The 16,980-nt window shown below is 39.9% G+C and overlaps 1 protein-coding gene across 1 annotated transcript in view; it reads right to left on the bottom strand.

Moving 5' to 3' along the window:
* Positions 1-5,561: 5,561 nt before the first annotated feature.
* DYNC1LI1 (dynein, cytoplasmic 1, light intermediate chain 1) overlaps positions 5,562-16,980 on the bottom strand; it is a 53,499-nt gene continuing 42,080 nt past the window's right edge. The window contains exons 7-13 of the mRNA XM_010835548.1: positions 15,262-15,397; positions 14,439-14,550; positions 12,457-12,516; positions 12,288-12,332; positions 11,499-11,619; positions 9,208-9,363; positions 5,562-6,499 (exon numbers count right to left, since the gene is read on the bottom strand). Coding sequence (XP_010833850.1) covers positions 6,387-6,499; positions 9,208-9,363; positions 11,499-11,619; positions 12,288-12,332; positions 12,457-12,516; positions 14,439-14,550; positions 15,262-15,397 — 743 coding nt within the window. The 3' untranslated portion in view covers positions 5,562-6,386. The remainder of the gene's footprint in view (positions 6,500-9,207; positions 9,364-11,498; positions 11,620-12,287; positions 12,333-12,456; positions 12,517-14,438; positions 14,551-15,261; positions 15,398-16,980) is intronic.

Here is a 16,980-nt window from a genome sequence, read left to right as displayed (position 1 = left end):
GGACACGACTGAGTGACTGAAGTGAACTGAACGATAATGAATTAACTAAACACATTAAAAAAAAAAAAAAACCCTTATCCCTAGTTCACACCACGTACAGAAATCAATCCCAGGTGAATTGATGAATTGTAGAAAAGTAAAACAATAAAGCTTCTTGGGGGAAAAAAAACTTAAAAGACTATCCTCACAATCTTTAAAAGTGAAGTCGCTCAGTCAAGTCTGACTCTTTTGAGACTCCACGGACCGTAACCTACCAGGCTCCTCTGTCCATGGGATTTCCCAGGCAAGAGTACTGGAGTGTGTTGCCATTTCCTTCTCCAGGGTATCTTCCTAAGCCAGGGATCAAACCCAGGCCTCCCTCATTGCAAGCAGATGCTTTACCATCAGAGCAACATCTGAGGACAAGCAAACACATCTTCAGAACAGGTTAAAAAAAAAAAAGTACAAGGGCCAAACCACAGAACGAGAGAAGATATTTTCAATGCGTATCGGACAAAGACTAGTATTCTGAATATGTGAAGAATGAGTCAGAAAGAAGTCGAATATTTCCCTGTTTTTCTGAGGAGGGGAAAAAAGAGAAGATTCTTAAGACTCTCAAACAGGTACATTACAAATGAGGATAACCAAATGGCCAATAAACATGAAATGTGCTTAGTTTCATTAGCCATCAAGGCAATAAAATTAAAATCACAATGAGATTCTACTGTGTAAACAAAAGTCCTGCCAGAGCGACAACAGCAAGTGTGTACAAAGATGTAGAGCAACTGGAACTCTTGAATATTGCTGGAAGTAATGCAAATTCCTTTTAGAAAACTGATACGTAATTCACGCGAGATAATCCACCCTTCTGAAGTGACAAGTCTTTAGTATATTCACAGGACGGGGACTGCATCATTTCAGAACTACTTGTATATCCCTCAGCAGAAACCCTATACCTATTAGCAGTCAACCTCAGTGCCCTCTGCTCTCGCAACCACTAATATGTCTCAGAGAACTGGCCTGTTCTGGACATTTCATATAAACGGAATCACACATTTTGATTTTTTGTGACTGGCTTCTTTCACTTAACATGTTTCCAAAGTTCATCCATGTTGTAGTAGATATCAATACTTCATTCCTTTTTTTTTGTTTTTCTGGCCATACCACCTGACTTGTAGGATCCTAGGTCCTGGACCAGGGACCGAGCCTGGGCCCTCGGCAGCCAAAGCACAGAGTCCTAACCACTGGACCACCAATTCCCCATTCCTTCTCATAGTTGAAAAATACTCCATCGTATGGACAGGCCACACTTTGTTTATCCATTTGTGCACTGATGGATGTCTGGGTTATTGTCACCTTTTAGCTATTATTACTAGCTGTAACAGCTGTACTGTTATACATAATGCTGCTATAAACATCTGTATACAAATGTTTCTAGGAGGACATCATTCTCATTTCTGTTGGGTATATATCCAGGAGCGGAAGTGCTAGGTCTTATGGTAACTATATGCTTAACCTTTTGAAGAACCACCACGCTGCTATCCAGAGTAGCTGTGCCACTTTACATTCCCAACAGCAACATACAGGTGTTCTAATGTCTTCACGTATTTGCCACTTCTTATTTCTTATTTTTGGCTGTGAGGTGGGATCTCGTTGTGGCTTTGTTTTGCATTTCCCCAGTCAATACTAACGACATCAAGCATCTTTTTATGTGCTTGTTGTTTGTGTATCTTCTCTGAAGAAGTACCTACTCAAGTATTTTGTCCATTTTAACACTAGGTTGATTTCCTATGAAGTTTTAAAGAGTTTTCCGATATTCTGAATACTAAACCCTTATCAGATATATAATTTGCAAACATTTGCTCCCAGAAATGCGACCTCCTATAACTTTGGAAAAACTGTTTGGCTAAACATTTAATATCTGCTAATGTTGAAAATACACACAGCTTACGAATCCAGCAATCCAGGTCAACATATACACCCAACAGAAAGGAGGACACATTTTCCACAAGACTCGCTGAAGACTGTTCATGACAGCACAAGTCATAACAGCAAGAAGAAAGCTGAATAAGCACCTAGGGATCTGGCAGGAAGCTGAATACCGGTCCCCCAGGGATGCCCTGTCCTAATCCCTGGCGCACATGTACATTACTTCTCTTGGTAAAGGAACTCCACAGGTGCAATCAGGATTCTGAGAGGGGAATCAGACTTCCATATTCTTGGAAGTCATCCCTTCATCCTAGTAAGTATAAAAGCCGAACACACTGAGAAAAATAAACATGTCTCCTTGGATCTGTCAGAAGCGAGGTGATAGGGCCAACTGTACTCCCCCAAACTGGAGAGACAGGTGGGTGGACACAGAGAATCACAACTTACTGAAGCAGAAACTTCCAGGCAGAAACCTTCTAAGGGAGACAGCGCTGGGGTGAGAGGGCCTGGACGCTGACTAACAGATTGCGGCAGCTCAGCATGGACAGGTCTCATTAAACACTATGGGGATCATAAGGGGATCCCCACAGTTCTGTGAGTTTTAGGTCCAGGAATTCTACTAGAGTCTCAGAGGGAAATTCAGAGAAAAATCCCCTGGTGCTTCTGGCAGGGGAAGGAAGAAAGTAACCATTTTGAAATAAGTCAAAGTCATCTATTCTTAACAAGGCCTGCCCTCAGCAGAAATTATTTTATTAGAGACTGAACATACTGGTAAGGAAATCCCCAACTCCAGCTCCCCCTAGAGAAGCATTCGTGAAGTTCAGAGCCCAGGGACACAGGCTTACTGAAAATTGATCACAGGACTATGGAAAGATTTCCTCCCCAACCCCTCACCACCACAGCACTAAAGGGTCCATTCACTGATGCGCCTTTTACCCAGTACATCATGTTCAGCTGTCAACAGAAAATTACAAGGCAGAGTAAAAGGCCAAAAAAAAACCAAACCACATCACAGTCTGAAGAGACACAGCAAGCATCAGAATCACATTCAGACTCAGCAGAAATATTAGAACTGTTAGACCATGAATTTAGAACAACTGTGATTAACACATTAAGGGCTTTAACGGTAAAAGTAGACAACACACCAAAACAAATGGGTAATATAAGTAGAGAGATGGAAATTCTAAGAAATAACCTTTTTAAAAAACAGAAAACTAACAGAAATGAAGAATGCTTTCCATGGGCTCATCAGTTGACTGGACTTGGCTGAGGAAGAATCTCTGAGCTGGACGATAGGGTAACAGAAACTTCGAAAACTAAAAAGCAAAGGTAAAAAAAGACTGGGGGTGGGGGAGGGTTGGGAAAAAAAGAGGAAACAGAATACCCCAAAACTACGGGACAACTACAAGAGATGTAACATATACATGAGAACGTAAGAGAGAAAAGGACGGAAAAAATATCTGAAGCAATAGTGACTAAGAATTTCCCCCAAGTTAATATTATTGAGAATTTCCCCCCAATTAATGTCAGATACTAAACCACAGACCCAGGAAGTTCAGAGAATACTAAAGATAACCACTCCTCCACCCCCACCCCTAGGCACCTAGGCATATTATATTCAAGCTGCATAAAATCAAAGATTTTTAAAATCTCAAAAGAAGTCAAAGGGAAAACACCGCCTATGGAGGACCCAAGGCAATAAAACAACATTCAGTTGCTCTTCAGAAACCATGCACGCAAGGAGAGTGAAGCGCTGGGGGCGCTTACAGTGGATTACTCACGTGGGCCAGATTTAATCCCATGGATCCTGATATGCAGAAGCAGCAGGGTCAGGGTGAAGCGGTGTGCTGGGAGCAGAGACTAGAAGATGCAACGCTGTTGCCTTTGAAGATGGACAGGGGGCCAGGAACCAAGGAAGTCAGGCAGCCTCTAGAAGCTGGAAAGGAAGGAAACAGATGCTCCCTGGAGCCTCCAAAAGAAACCAGACCTGCTGCCACGTTAACCTAGCACAGCTGATTCTGGGCTTCTGCCCGCCAGAACAGCATGGTAACACATCTGTATTAAACCACTGAATTCTGTCAGTGTGCTACAGCAGCAAGAGGAAACTGACATCCCCGTCAACAGCACACTAGAGACATCAGTGTTTTTGCACAAGAAATACTGTGATGCAATGAGAATTAGTAACTATCACTACAGGCAACGAAATGCAGGCTCCCCAGAAAACTGAAAGAAGCCTGACGCAAAGAAACAGAGATGTTAAGAGCCCATTTATACACAGCTTAAATACAAGTAAGACTGATCTATGGCTTTAGAGGAAAGGGCAGGAGTTACTTGGTGGGCGGGAGGACGGGGCAGGGGGTCACGCAGGAAATACCAGTAACGTTGTCTTTCTTGATGCTGGTGCTGGTTATATGTGGTCACTTTGTGGTATTTCAAACCATACACCTGTAAGTTGTCTACTTTTCTGTATTGTGTACTTCAATTAAAAAGAGCTAAAAAACAAAAAAATTTAAGTAGTTTAAAAACAAATTTCCTTGCTAAAATTGGGACCAAAAAAGGTTTAAAGTCCAACCACAGTAAACAAAAGATCTTCAATTAGTTAAAACTGAACCTCATATAAAGTGAACAGTTATCATTAATTCAGGTAACAAAGCAATTCTGAGGGTTTTCTAGTATATCTCCAATGTACACAGGAAAAAAAAAACAAACCATGAGTTGGTCTAGACATGCAACACAGCAGACATGCCACAGTATACCACGAAGCACGGTCTGCAATTCTCTTCAGCGGCTTCACTTACTTCAAGTACAACTCGTTTAGGCAAACCGGCCTTCACAACACCAGAACTGCAGAATCGTTAAGATTTTATCAACGGCATTTGCCCCCTCATTTTATCAAACAAAATGCTTTTGCAAACTAATTTTTCCATGCCCACAAACACCCTAAGTTTTTCCCACACTGAAACAAATTATAACCCTCTCATATATTTTAGTATTTACATTCAACCATTAGGAGCCAAACACTATTATAAAACTAAACTAAACAGATTTTAAAGTTATAATGAAAGAATTACGTTTGAAAGTAGAAGTGTCCTCAAATATTTTGTGGAAAAAAAATCTTAGGAATATATATTATAAAGTTATAACAAAGACCAATGTAAATAGTAGTAACCGTTTTCCCTCAATTATCTGAAATTAAGCAATAGGTCAAATGTACGTATGTTCTTTAGTTGAACATCAGTATGAAAATCTAACTGTTCTTACAAATGTTCCAAAGCTGAGTATCAAAAGGTGAAACCACCACCAGGTGATCTGACCTGGAAGGACCGGTAAGAGCAGCCGTGTGAATGTGCCAAACTTTTAAAACAGTTTCTGCCCATTAAATAATGACTAAAAAAAGGCTTTATTTTTTTCTGTGAGGAATGCTGACATTAGATTTGATAGTTCAAGACATGCTGATAGGGAAGATGTAGTGATCAAGGTAAATTCCTAATTTAAGGAGACTTACAGGGTAGTAATCTCAGGTACTTACTTGTCTCTTAGAAGAGTTGAAAGCTTAATAATCCTATGAAGTTAAATAAAATACTGACAGATCTTATTCATTGTATGATAAATATAGATTTACATATAAGAGAATGCAACAAGTTATCTGAACCTGAATGCAGAGAATAAATACTTTATTAACTGATTACAGTTGAAAGTCACAAACAAAAAAGGGGTATATTAAGGCAGAGTCATATATATATATATATGGGTGAATATATATATATATAGATAGAGACAAATCCAGACTGTTATACCTCTTTACATTTTAACCTCTGCATTTTTCTTTTACCCATTCAGGCAGTGTGCTTTCTTTTTCTTCTCAGTTAAAGAAACAAATCTTGACCAATGTTTCTAAATCACATTTTGATAACGTATAGGACCATGGATTAAGACAGTGACTAGTGTATCCAACGCTACCTGACAGGCTTCTCAGCACATTCCATGTGTGGTGGTATAGTTACAGTGGGGTGGAAAATCTGACAACTGATCATCTCCTCTTTTCCAGCAAAACTAATACATAATTCTTTAAAAGATTTCTTAACAGTCTTAACTAAAATAAGCTTGGACTTCCAAGTCAGTCAAATGCCCAAAGCATTATTTTTCTGCCCTTCCCAAACCCTCCTAGATGTTTTAAGTAGCCTTCAGAATATGATCCCATGGCTGTATTTCAGATCTATAAATTTGAGCTTTTCAAAATCCAAAATTACTTTCTTACGCAAAGTGGCGATGCAAATAGCAATCCTACATAGTGTAGAATAATTTTTTCTGTATAGTTCCCTTTTATTAAAAAATGGGCAACCACACACACAAAAGGAGGACATAAATTTAGTCCATCTGAAAAAGCACTCCAGCTCCCTAATTCCACTTCTGAAGGAGAAGGCAGAGGCAAGTTTACATTATCCCAGAAAATGAATAAATGGCTTTATTTGGTATCTTCAAGAAGCTTCTCCTTCTGCAGGAGATGTAGGTGTGGTAGTGGAGACCGTCACTGGTTTCCGTGCGATTCTGTCCAGCTCCGCATGAACGTCTGACAGGACAGGCTTCTGGCCTACAGTGAAGTAAAGAGGCTACGATTTAGACATAAGGCAAGGGATCTCTGACACCAGTGCATCTTCATTTAACAACTGCCAATGGTTTCACTTAACACACGTGTAACAAACATATATGTAAACATACATTTTTCTAAAACACATATATGTATCTAAAACTTTACACATATATATCTAAGCACATATGTATCTAAAACTTTATCTAAAGCACATATATGTATACATAAACGTCCTAATTGAAACATAAATTCCCTCATTTTCATTTTTTTTTTTAATTTTTTGGGGGGGGGTCACATGGCATGTGGGATCTTAGTTCCCTAACCAGGGATCAAACTCACACCCCCGACAGCAGAAGCAGAGAGTCTAAACCACTGGACTGCCAGGGAAGTCCTTACAGTCCCTCATGTTAAACTGCAGGGTCTGTTACCAAACAGAAGTAAAACTAGCACCTACCATTTCATCTCAAAAAGGTTTTTTTTTTTTTTAAATAAGAAGGCACAGAACAAACATTAGAAAATAGCCAGAAAACAGCTAGAAAATAGCCAACAAAATTTTGTAATCTGGAAAGATGAGTGAGTGGTAATTAAATTAGCAGTCCTGAGACAGGTCATCTTTTTCTACACTGAGGGTGACAGAAGCCAGAAACTAATTCAATTTATACTCAGAAATCTGTAAGATTAAAAACAGTAGCAGCAGGTACTTGAGAAAAGGGTGGCAAGAAGGTGTGATTAAAAAAGGAGAATAGGTTAAAGTCTGAAGAGCACTTATACAAACAACAAAAGGAAAAAACACTTCATCAAAATTTTAAAATTCTGTGTTTCATAGGACACTCAACAAAGTGAAGGGACGAGCGACACAAGAATACTTGCAAATTCTGTCTTTTATGTAGGGAAGACAATACTTGAAATTCTACATTCGAAAAATGCCCAATAAACAGAATATATAAAAAACACTTAGACCTCAATAATAAAAAGAAAGCAACCCCATTTTAAATGGGAAACGAATTTGAATAGACATTTCACCAAAGAATAGATAAAAATGGTTATTAAACACGTGAAAAAATTTTCAAAATCATTAGCTATCAGAGCAATTCAAATCAAAACCACAATGAGATACAACTTCACAGCTGAAATGATGTCTCTAACCAAAAAGATGGACAAGTGGTGACCATTTTGTAATGTATAAAAGTATCAAATCAGGACCTCCCGGGCAGTCCAGTGGTCAGGACTCTGAGCCTCCACTGAACAGGGCACGGGTTTGATCCCTTGACGGGGAACTAAGATCCCACATGCTGTGCGGTGTGGCCAAAACAAAAAATCAAATCACTAGGTTTTATACTTGAAATATAGTACTGTTCATCAATTATATTTCACTCTAAAATACAGACATACACGCAAAAATGTCTCTAACAAAGAGACATTCTGGACTTGGATAAGCAAAACCAAAAGAAAAAACAACAAAAGCCCACAATAACACCTGTTGGAAAGGATGTGGAGAAACTAAGGTCCTCAAACTGCTGGTGGGAATGTAAAGTGGTGCAGCGTTTTGGAAACTTTAAACACAGAGGTGCTACATGACCCACCAATGCCACACCTAGATACGTACCCAAGAGAAATGGAAACATGTGCGTGTCAACTGAAGAATGGATAAATAAAAGATGTGTGCAGACCCACACAATGGGATTTTTTTCAACAGTAAAAAAATGTTGATAGATATGCTACAACATGGATGAAACTCAAAAACACTACTTTAAGTAGGCATATACTCTATGACTGCCATTTCTATGAAATCTCCAGACAGGCAGAAGAGAAAACAAGCAAATCACTGCCTAGAAGGACTGCAGGGGACGGAAGGGTAACTGCTAATAGGTTGGATTTTTTAATTTTTAAAAAAAATTTTTTTACAATGTTGTGTTGGTTTCTGATACAACAATTCAAATCGTCCATAATTATACATCCATCCCCTCCCTCCCTTACCTCCCTCTCCTCCCCCATCCCATCCTTCCAGGCCATCATAGGGCACCAGACTGGGCTCCCTGTGCTCCCAGCAGCTTCTCCCCAGGATCCCTCCGACCTGGCAGTGTATATATATTGCCAGTGTATATGCACGGCGGCTTCCTCCATTTGTCCTACTCCCTCCCTCCCCCACTGTGTACACAGGTCCATGCTCTGCATCTCTTTTCCTTCTCTGCAAGTACGTTCCTCAGTGTCACTTTATTCTAGATTCCATATATATGCGCTAATAGTGTATTGGTTTTTTCTGACTTTCTGCACTCTATTATTAGGCTCTAGGTTTAACCCTCTCACTAGAACTGTCTCAAATTCCTTCTTTTTGATGCGCACGTTTTTAAGGAGATGAAACTGTTCTAAAATTAGATTATGGTAATGTTGTGCGTGGATTCCCTGGTGGCTCAGCAGTGTAGAAGAATCCACCTGCCAGTGCAGGAGAAATGGGTTCGATCCCTGGGTTGGGAAGATCCCCTGGAAAAGGGAATGGCAACCCACTCCAGTATTCTTGCCCAGAGAAGCCCATGGACAGAGGAGCCTGGTGGGCTACAGTCCATGGGTATCTAAGAATCAGGCGTGACTGAGCAACTAAATAACAAAAACAAAATGGTTTGTGTAAGTCTGTAAATACATTAAAACACTGAAATGCACACTTTAAATGTGCAATACAGCTGTTAAGAAAGGAAAGGTCCAGTAAGTACCTGACTTTTTGGCAGACGGTGGTAAACCGCCGCCTCCGCCTGCAGCCCCACCTCCAGGGCTACCACCACCAACACCAGGGCCTCCTGGGGAGCCAGTCTTTTTACTCAGCAAACTGTTAAAGAAATTTGCCAGGACACCTTCACTTGTAGCTCCAGCTATTAAAAAAAAAAAAAGGATAAAAAACGTACTCAAAGCATTCAACTTTTCTGTAAATTATTATAGTAATGATACACAGAAAATGAATCACACACAGATGTTCCACATCCAGGCCAACTTTAATCTTTTGAGGCTGGGTAACTTCTCTAATCAATCATATATAAAACAAAATATGAGTAAGTGTTAAGAATGCAAGATAATTATTAAAAACTTAGAGTGTTATTTTTTTCTTTACATTTTATTTCTTTTTTGCTGTGCTGGGTTCATTGCTGAAACAGGGTAGAGTGTTATTTTTTAAAAGCCAAAAGCATTTAAAACAGATGCTACTCGTGAATATATATCCCCTTTGAAAGGGGTTCTTCAAAAATAAAAATAGTTGCTTCAAGTATTACACAAAGCTGTCCAATCTGATATGAAAATCAGTAGAAGCTCTAAGAGATTAATGGACAAATAAGCAATTCACAGAAGAAAAATAAACAATTCACAGAAGAAAAATACAAACAGGAAGGAAATACTAGGGGCGGTGGGAGCTCTTATTAGTTAATATTTACAGAATGCTGATTAGGTTTAGGCAAACTGCAAGGCTCCATGTTGATGACAGGTAACCTGAACAACTGAGAAACATCAGGAAAGGGCATAAAAAGACAGGAAGTCTCACCCACCCACATAGGGCAATCATTCCTATAGAAATAACTATAATGCATACAGTTTTGTTCTGCTTGTTAACTGCAAATAATCCATTTCAAGTAAAACATGAATTTTTCCAATGACCTATAGGTATAGTTCAGTCGCTCAGTCATGTCCGACTCTTTGCGACCTGATGAACCACAGCACGCCAGGCCTCCCTGTCCGTCACCAACTCCTGGAGTCCACCCAAACCCATGTCCATTAAGTCGGTGATGCCATCCAACCATCTCATCCTCTGTCGTCCCCTTCTCCTCCCACATTCAATCTTTCCCAGCATCAGGGTCTTTTCAAACAAGTCAGCTCTTCGCATCAGGTGGCCAAAGTATTAGAGTTGCAGCTTCAAAATCAGTCCTACCAATTAACACCCAGGACTTATCTCCTTTAGGATTGACTGGTTAGATCTCCTTGCAATCCAGGGGACTCTCAAGAGTCTTCTCCAGCACCACAGTTCAAAAGCAACAATTCTTCGGCACTCAGCTTTCTTTATAATCCAACTCTCACATCCATACATGACCACTGGAAAAACCATAGCCTTGTCTAGACAGACCTTTGTGGACAAAGTAATGTCTCTGCTTTTTAAATATGCTAAGTTGGTCATAGCTTTCTTTTCAAGGAGTAAGCATCTTTTAATTTCATGGCTGCAATCACCACCTGCAGTGATTTTGGAGCCCAAAAAAATAAAGTCAGCCACTCTCCCCATCTTTTGCCATGAAATGATGGGACCAGATGCCATGATCTTCGTTTTCTGAATGTTGAGCTTAAAGCCAACTTTTTCACTCTCCTCATGCACTTTCATCAAGAGGCTCTTTAGTTCTTCTTCACTTTCTGCCATAAGGGTGGTATCATCTGCATATCTGAGGTTACTGATATTTCTCCTGGTAATCTTGATTCCAGCTTGTGCTTCCTCCAGCCCAGTGTTTCTCATGATGTACTCTGCATATAAGTTAAATAAGCAGGGTGACAATATACAGCCTTGACGTACTCCTTTTCCTATTTGGCACCAGTCTGTTGTTCTAGGTCCAGTTCTGACTGTTGCTTCCTGACCTGCATACAGGTTTCTCAAGAGGCAGGTCAGGTGGTCTGGTATTCCCATCTCTTTCAGAATTTTCCACAGTTTATTGTGATCCACACAGTCAAAGGCTTTGGCATAGTCAATAAAGCAGAAATAGATATTTTTCTGGAACTCTCTTGCTTTTTCGATGATCCAGCGTGAGTAAATGTAACACATAGCTTTTATAAAGTGCACACCATAGAGTGTATGTTAAAACTACACTGTAAGATGTTTCACAGTCTGCTTCACTCTGAGTTTCTATCTCTATAGATACACAAAGACAAGACACTACCGCATAAAAAAGAAAATAGCTAAGGCAAGAGGTGGGATGACACTGGGTAGATTTCTATTGTGAAATACATTGTGTTGTTTACTCTTAAAAAGAGAGAAATGTACCTTTCATGTTTGGATCGATCTTTTTTGACCCAGCAGGGATGGGTGATACGCTAGCAACGTTGGATGACACAGATCTGTTTGGTGTTCGAGGGGAGCCTCCTGGGACTCTTGGTGAGGCGTCCTAAGTAAAAAGGTGAAAGCCACATGTATAAAACCCTGAAAGCTCAACTTCACAAAAATTATCACATAAACAAGTCCTCTACAACTGCTCCCCATCTCTTCTACTGTCCCTTTATGCTGCAAGCCCTGGACAAAAGTGTTTAGCAACCGTATCCTCATTCTTAGAATACCAGGGACCCCTCACATTTTAGCATATTAATTTTCCCTTCAATGGAAAAAGGGAAACACACAGAATAATGAAGCATGGTTAGGAAAAGAAGCGTGGGAGTCAGATCCAGACTCCACTGTGGACTTGCATCCTATCCCACCAACTTAATCTCAGACAAGCCATGATGTCCTAGAAAGCCTCCATTTCGCCACCTGCAAAATGGGGATAAGGATAGGACTTGCCTCATCCGGCTGTTGTGAGCATTTATAAAACAACATACAAAAATGGTTCAGCCTAGTAACGGATACAGGGCAAACGGTACAAAATAGATCTCTATGATTTCAATATTCTAAAAGGGAATCAAAGTTTATCTTTTAAAATCTCACAAATTCCAGGGGAATTCTTAATTCAACTTTATATCCAAGTACACCCATAAGAGACAGATATACAATTAAAGGAACTAAGAACTAAAACAACATGCACTGCATTTTCATCATTTAGTCAGGATCTGTAATACTGACCACAGGCCTTCCAGCTGCAGTTGGTGGTTGCTTTGCTAAAAGGGACTGGAAAACACACAAAAAGTCTAGGTTAGACATTCAGTCATGTATTGCTGTTTTTAAAGAAAATGTGTACAAGAACTGTTTGACCATTAACCATACTAAGTCTGCTTCTGATGTAATTTCATACCTGTAGCTTCATAAGAAACACTTGGTCATCTTCCGCCATAATTTCTTTCTCATGCACAAACTGAAATGAGCAATGCATAAATGAACAGGTCATTATGCTAAAGTCAGTCATAACTCACTGTCTAGATTAGCACAATTTTTTAAAAACACTAAGAATATGAATATTACCTGTATCACATATACATGGGTGGACTGCCCTCCCCAGGGCCCTTCAGCAGAGCCGTCCAATGCTGATCTGCACTAATATAAATGTCCGTATCTGTGCTGTCCAACCTGCCAGCCAGTGGCTGCTGAGGAGCTGCAATAACGGCTAGCGTGACTGAGGAACTGAATTTCTCATTTAGTTGTACTTAATTCACCCTTAAGAGCCATGTGTAACTAGTTCCTACTGCACTGGACAGCACAATCCAAGAGCCACACGCATACAGACTCTTATAAGATTTATACATGCTTATAAAATCTGCGCAACTCAGTGGTAAAGAATATAATGCAGGAGACACAGGTTCAATCCCTGGGTCAGGAAGACCCCCTGGATAACAGAATGGCAACCCACTTCAGTATGCTTGCCTGGAGAGTCCCACCAACAGGGGAGTCTGGTGAGCAGCCCATGGGGTTGCAAAAGAGTCAGACAAAACTTGGCGACTAAACAACAACAACAAAACAACAGTTAGGTGTTTTAAAAGGGCCAATAATATCCCAGTTGAGAGAAGAGCAACTTGCTCCTCGTTTCCTGAAATAAAAATATAATATCTCTTCCATCTGCTGAATAATTAGAAAATAAAGGCGGGGGGGGGGGGGGTGCTGCCAATGCCTCCTGCTCCTCTTGTTTCTGTGCAAGGCAGGCCGTGTCTTGTTTGTCAACCAGCAGCCAGGGCGATCCTTTGGAAAGGTTAAGGCAGGCTGGATCCCAGCTCCACTGCAGCTTGCCTGCACGTCACTTTCCACCCCACTGAGCATGAAATCCAGAGTCCTGCCTGCAGCCTAACGCTGAGGCCCTGCAAGACCCTCACTCTGCCTTTCTTCCCTCTGCTCTGGCCCTTCCGGGGGCTCTTTCCCAGCCCCTCCAGCCGCCTTACACACTCCTGCCTCAGGGCGCGTGCACGTTCTCTTCCCGTGCCTCCATATCCTCCCCTCTCATCAGACCTGCCCTCCCCATTCCCAACTGTAACCTCCCACCCACCCACTCTCCCTCCCTGACTGGGCTTCCTTTCCAGAGCACAGATCACCACCTGAGTGATGGCAGCTACAGATTCACTACCTCATGGTCCTGTTTAGCACCTAATGCCTAAACGACAGCTCAATAAATATTTGTGGAATGAATAAAAAACAATTTGAAGCACAATTTCGCTGGTAAAAGAGAGAATGGGAAAAAATTGTTTTTAAAGTGTGCATTTCTTTTAATAGACATTCAAACCGAATAACACACCAACTGAGTTTTCATTTGATGCTGTTTCTTATTTCTAACTGCTCTGTAAATGTTTGGACTTTTAATTAAGAACCTTATTATATGCTGAATCAACATTACTTTTTCCTGAAGCATGTTCAAATTAAAAGTCAGTGAGAACTTACTAAATGCGAACACTCAACTTTATACAGCTTTTCAGAAGTGTCTATACTATCTAACCATAAAACACCATCCTTAGCGAAATCAAGACATATGAAAGCAGAGTATCATCCAGAATCAGATTTAAAAATCTTAAGAATGACATGCAACAATACAGAATAAAATGGAGCCTGGCAGCCCCTGGACCTGCTGGGCTCGTGTGAACAACTCATGACCATGAAGAAGATGCGAGATCTGTCTCAAGAGCCAAAAGCGAATACAATTTTTCCACCAAGGTGTTCTTGGCTTTGATTGAGCCCCAGGTTGTAAAGTTCACAACTTCATAGAAATGAAACCCCTTACCTTTCTACCTACAATCTTAAAATTATGGGCTTCCCCCTCAGTTTAAAAGACTATTAAGACTATACACTAAAATTTACCTTTCGGACAGGTGGTTTAGTTATGATGTCTTCAAAATTATCTTCTGCTTTTAACGTTTGAAAGTTTTCATGTAATATTCCTATTTTCTTATCATTATCCCACCCTGCTGGACTAGAAAGAAACACAGATGATAAATTCTCAACCATTTATACAGTCATTCTTTCATTCCATCCATGATCAGATTAAGGAGAACAGTTTTTATGAAGTTAAATTTGACCAATTATAGAAAATTCATCTATTACAATACTCAAGTTAAAGTTTACTAATTTCTACTTAAATTTATTAACTTTCTTGATTCTAGAACTGACATTACAGGTTTTTTGAGAGGAACTAATCATTAGTGTTACCTCCCAATTTATTCAGGTAACTTTTCAAACCATATCTAGGTTATTATACATTGGGTCCTTTACGTACCGTTAATCAATTAAAGAACAGATACACTGACTGATACATGCACCCAATACATAGGTTAGCTATAATAGCAGCCTTTCAAAAAGGCTCAGGCCAGTAGTAAATCTAAAAGGCAACAATAATAGATCAAAGCATGTTATAAATAAAATAATCTAGGAACAGATTCTCACCAACTCATCATGGAAAAGTTTACTAGTCTCACTTTAAAACCGAAAATGATACAGCATCAAACTGCAGCAACAGTATATGACAGAACAATATACTTAGGAGTACAGTAGGACCTTCCTGGTGGTCCAGTGGTTAAGACTGAGCACTTCCAATGCAGGGGGCAAGGGTTCGACCCTTGGTTGGGGAACTAAGATCCCATGTGCTGCATGGCACAGCCAAAAAAATTTAAAAAAGCATACTTACATAAATACTGCATCTTTTTCCACAACAACAGCAGGAATCTTATAAGGAAATCCATAGAGTTTCTGGACGATGTACTTATATACTAAATCTATATTTTTATTTTCTTTTACTGAAGCGTATATAAGTGCTGCACCATCTGAATTATACCGTTAAAGAAATTTTTGGACAAACTCCATGAAGAGGTACTGTAAAAGTCTGTGTTCTCAGCTTTACATTTACAGCATATTAGTTTCAAAAATAATTTCCATGGATATAATTACATGGTAATCAAGAATTTCAAAATCATAAAGTATTTCACACACGTTAAATTCAAATGAAACAATCTCTACATAATTGATTTAACTCAGGAGGGCAAAAATCTCGTTAGCCAAGAAAGTAAAGGTAATTAACTGGGTCCACTACCTCTGTATTTACAACACAGGAAGACAAGATTTGTTTTTGCTTTTTACCTTCTTAAACTTCATGAAGGAGGGATATTATTTATCAAAACTGTCTTGCCTTTTCAACAAAGGTAGTCGGCACTAGCATGTCTTATAGTTTTTACTAGTCTCAGGAATCAGGACTTTGGGGAGAAAGCTCAGGAAAGCCACTGAACAGAGAAGATGAACCATCAAGAAACATCAAGGAGCTTTCAGGAACAATCCACAGCAACTGTGACCAAAATGTGATATAACACAAGCAGTAACGTGTGTTGAACGTGTGATGAACACGCAGTAACGAACACAGATTGTAACTGTGACCTTTATCCACATGACCTGGTGGACCAAAAGATCAAGAGACACCTGTAGAAAAAGGGGCCATGTGACTACCGGTAGATGATGTGGTGGGAGTGGCTAACAGAAATCTGACCACTGATCAGGGGGATCTGCTAGTACTTGATGCTGGGTCCCAAGAGAAATGGTGACTCAGGCCAGGAGGAAGTGATGAGACTGGTGTAACCTCTGAACCGGGATATTTGTATTTTCTAGGACACGAACCAAAGCTTGAGAACCTTAAAGTAGTTTTGCTAAATATACTTAACTTGTCATAATACTTAATTTGGTAGAAACAAACTTCACAATCTTAAGTAAAAGCTTAACTGTGTGAACTTAGCAACCATCTTTCTCACAATGAGAACCAATTTATGATAATTTGGAAGATTTATACAGCTGGAAAATTTGCATTATAATGAAACATCTTTTAATTTTAAAGGAAACATGATTTTGAATTGTTGCCCTCACTCCCTGGTGGCTTGGACAGTAAAGCGTCTGCCTGCAATGCAGGAGACCGGGGTTCAATCCCTGGGTCGGGAAGATCCCCTGGAGAAGCAAATGGCAACCCTCTCCAGTATTATTGCCTGGAAAATCCCATGGACGGAGGAGGCTGGCAGCTCACAGTCCTTGGGGTTGCAAAGAGTCAGACATGACTAAGTGACTTCACTTTTCACTTCAGTTCACTCACTCACACATACACACACACGCACACACAACTCAACTCTCCTGAAGTGATATGTTTTGTATTCTTTTAAAATCAGCCGGCTTTACTACAGGCCTGTAATTATTTTAGTGGACACTCTTCTTCCTGATTACATCTCTCTATATACATTTTCAAGTGTAGTTTTAAATAACCATTTAAAGAGAGTGCTTGTTCTCAAATTTTCTAATCTGCAAAGATAATTAAAAAGGCCATAAACACCTGACTTCAATTACTCCCACTTTTTGTTTTCTTTGGCAGACGAAC

Source organism: Bison bison, unplaced genomic scaffold (assembly GCF_000754665.1).
Source record: "Bison bison bison isolate TAMUID 2011002044 unplaced genomic scaffold, Bison_UMD1.0 scf7180017864043, whole genome shotgun sequence".
In the NCBI taxonomy this organism is placed as follows: Eukaryota; Metazoa; Chordata; class Mammalia; order Artiodactyla; family Bovidae; genus Bison; species Bison bison.
The sequence above is the reverse complement of the archived record's forward strand: the minus strand, read 5'-3'. Positions and strand labels throughout refer to the sequence as shown.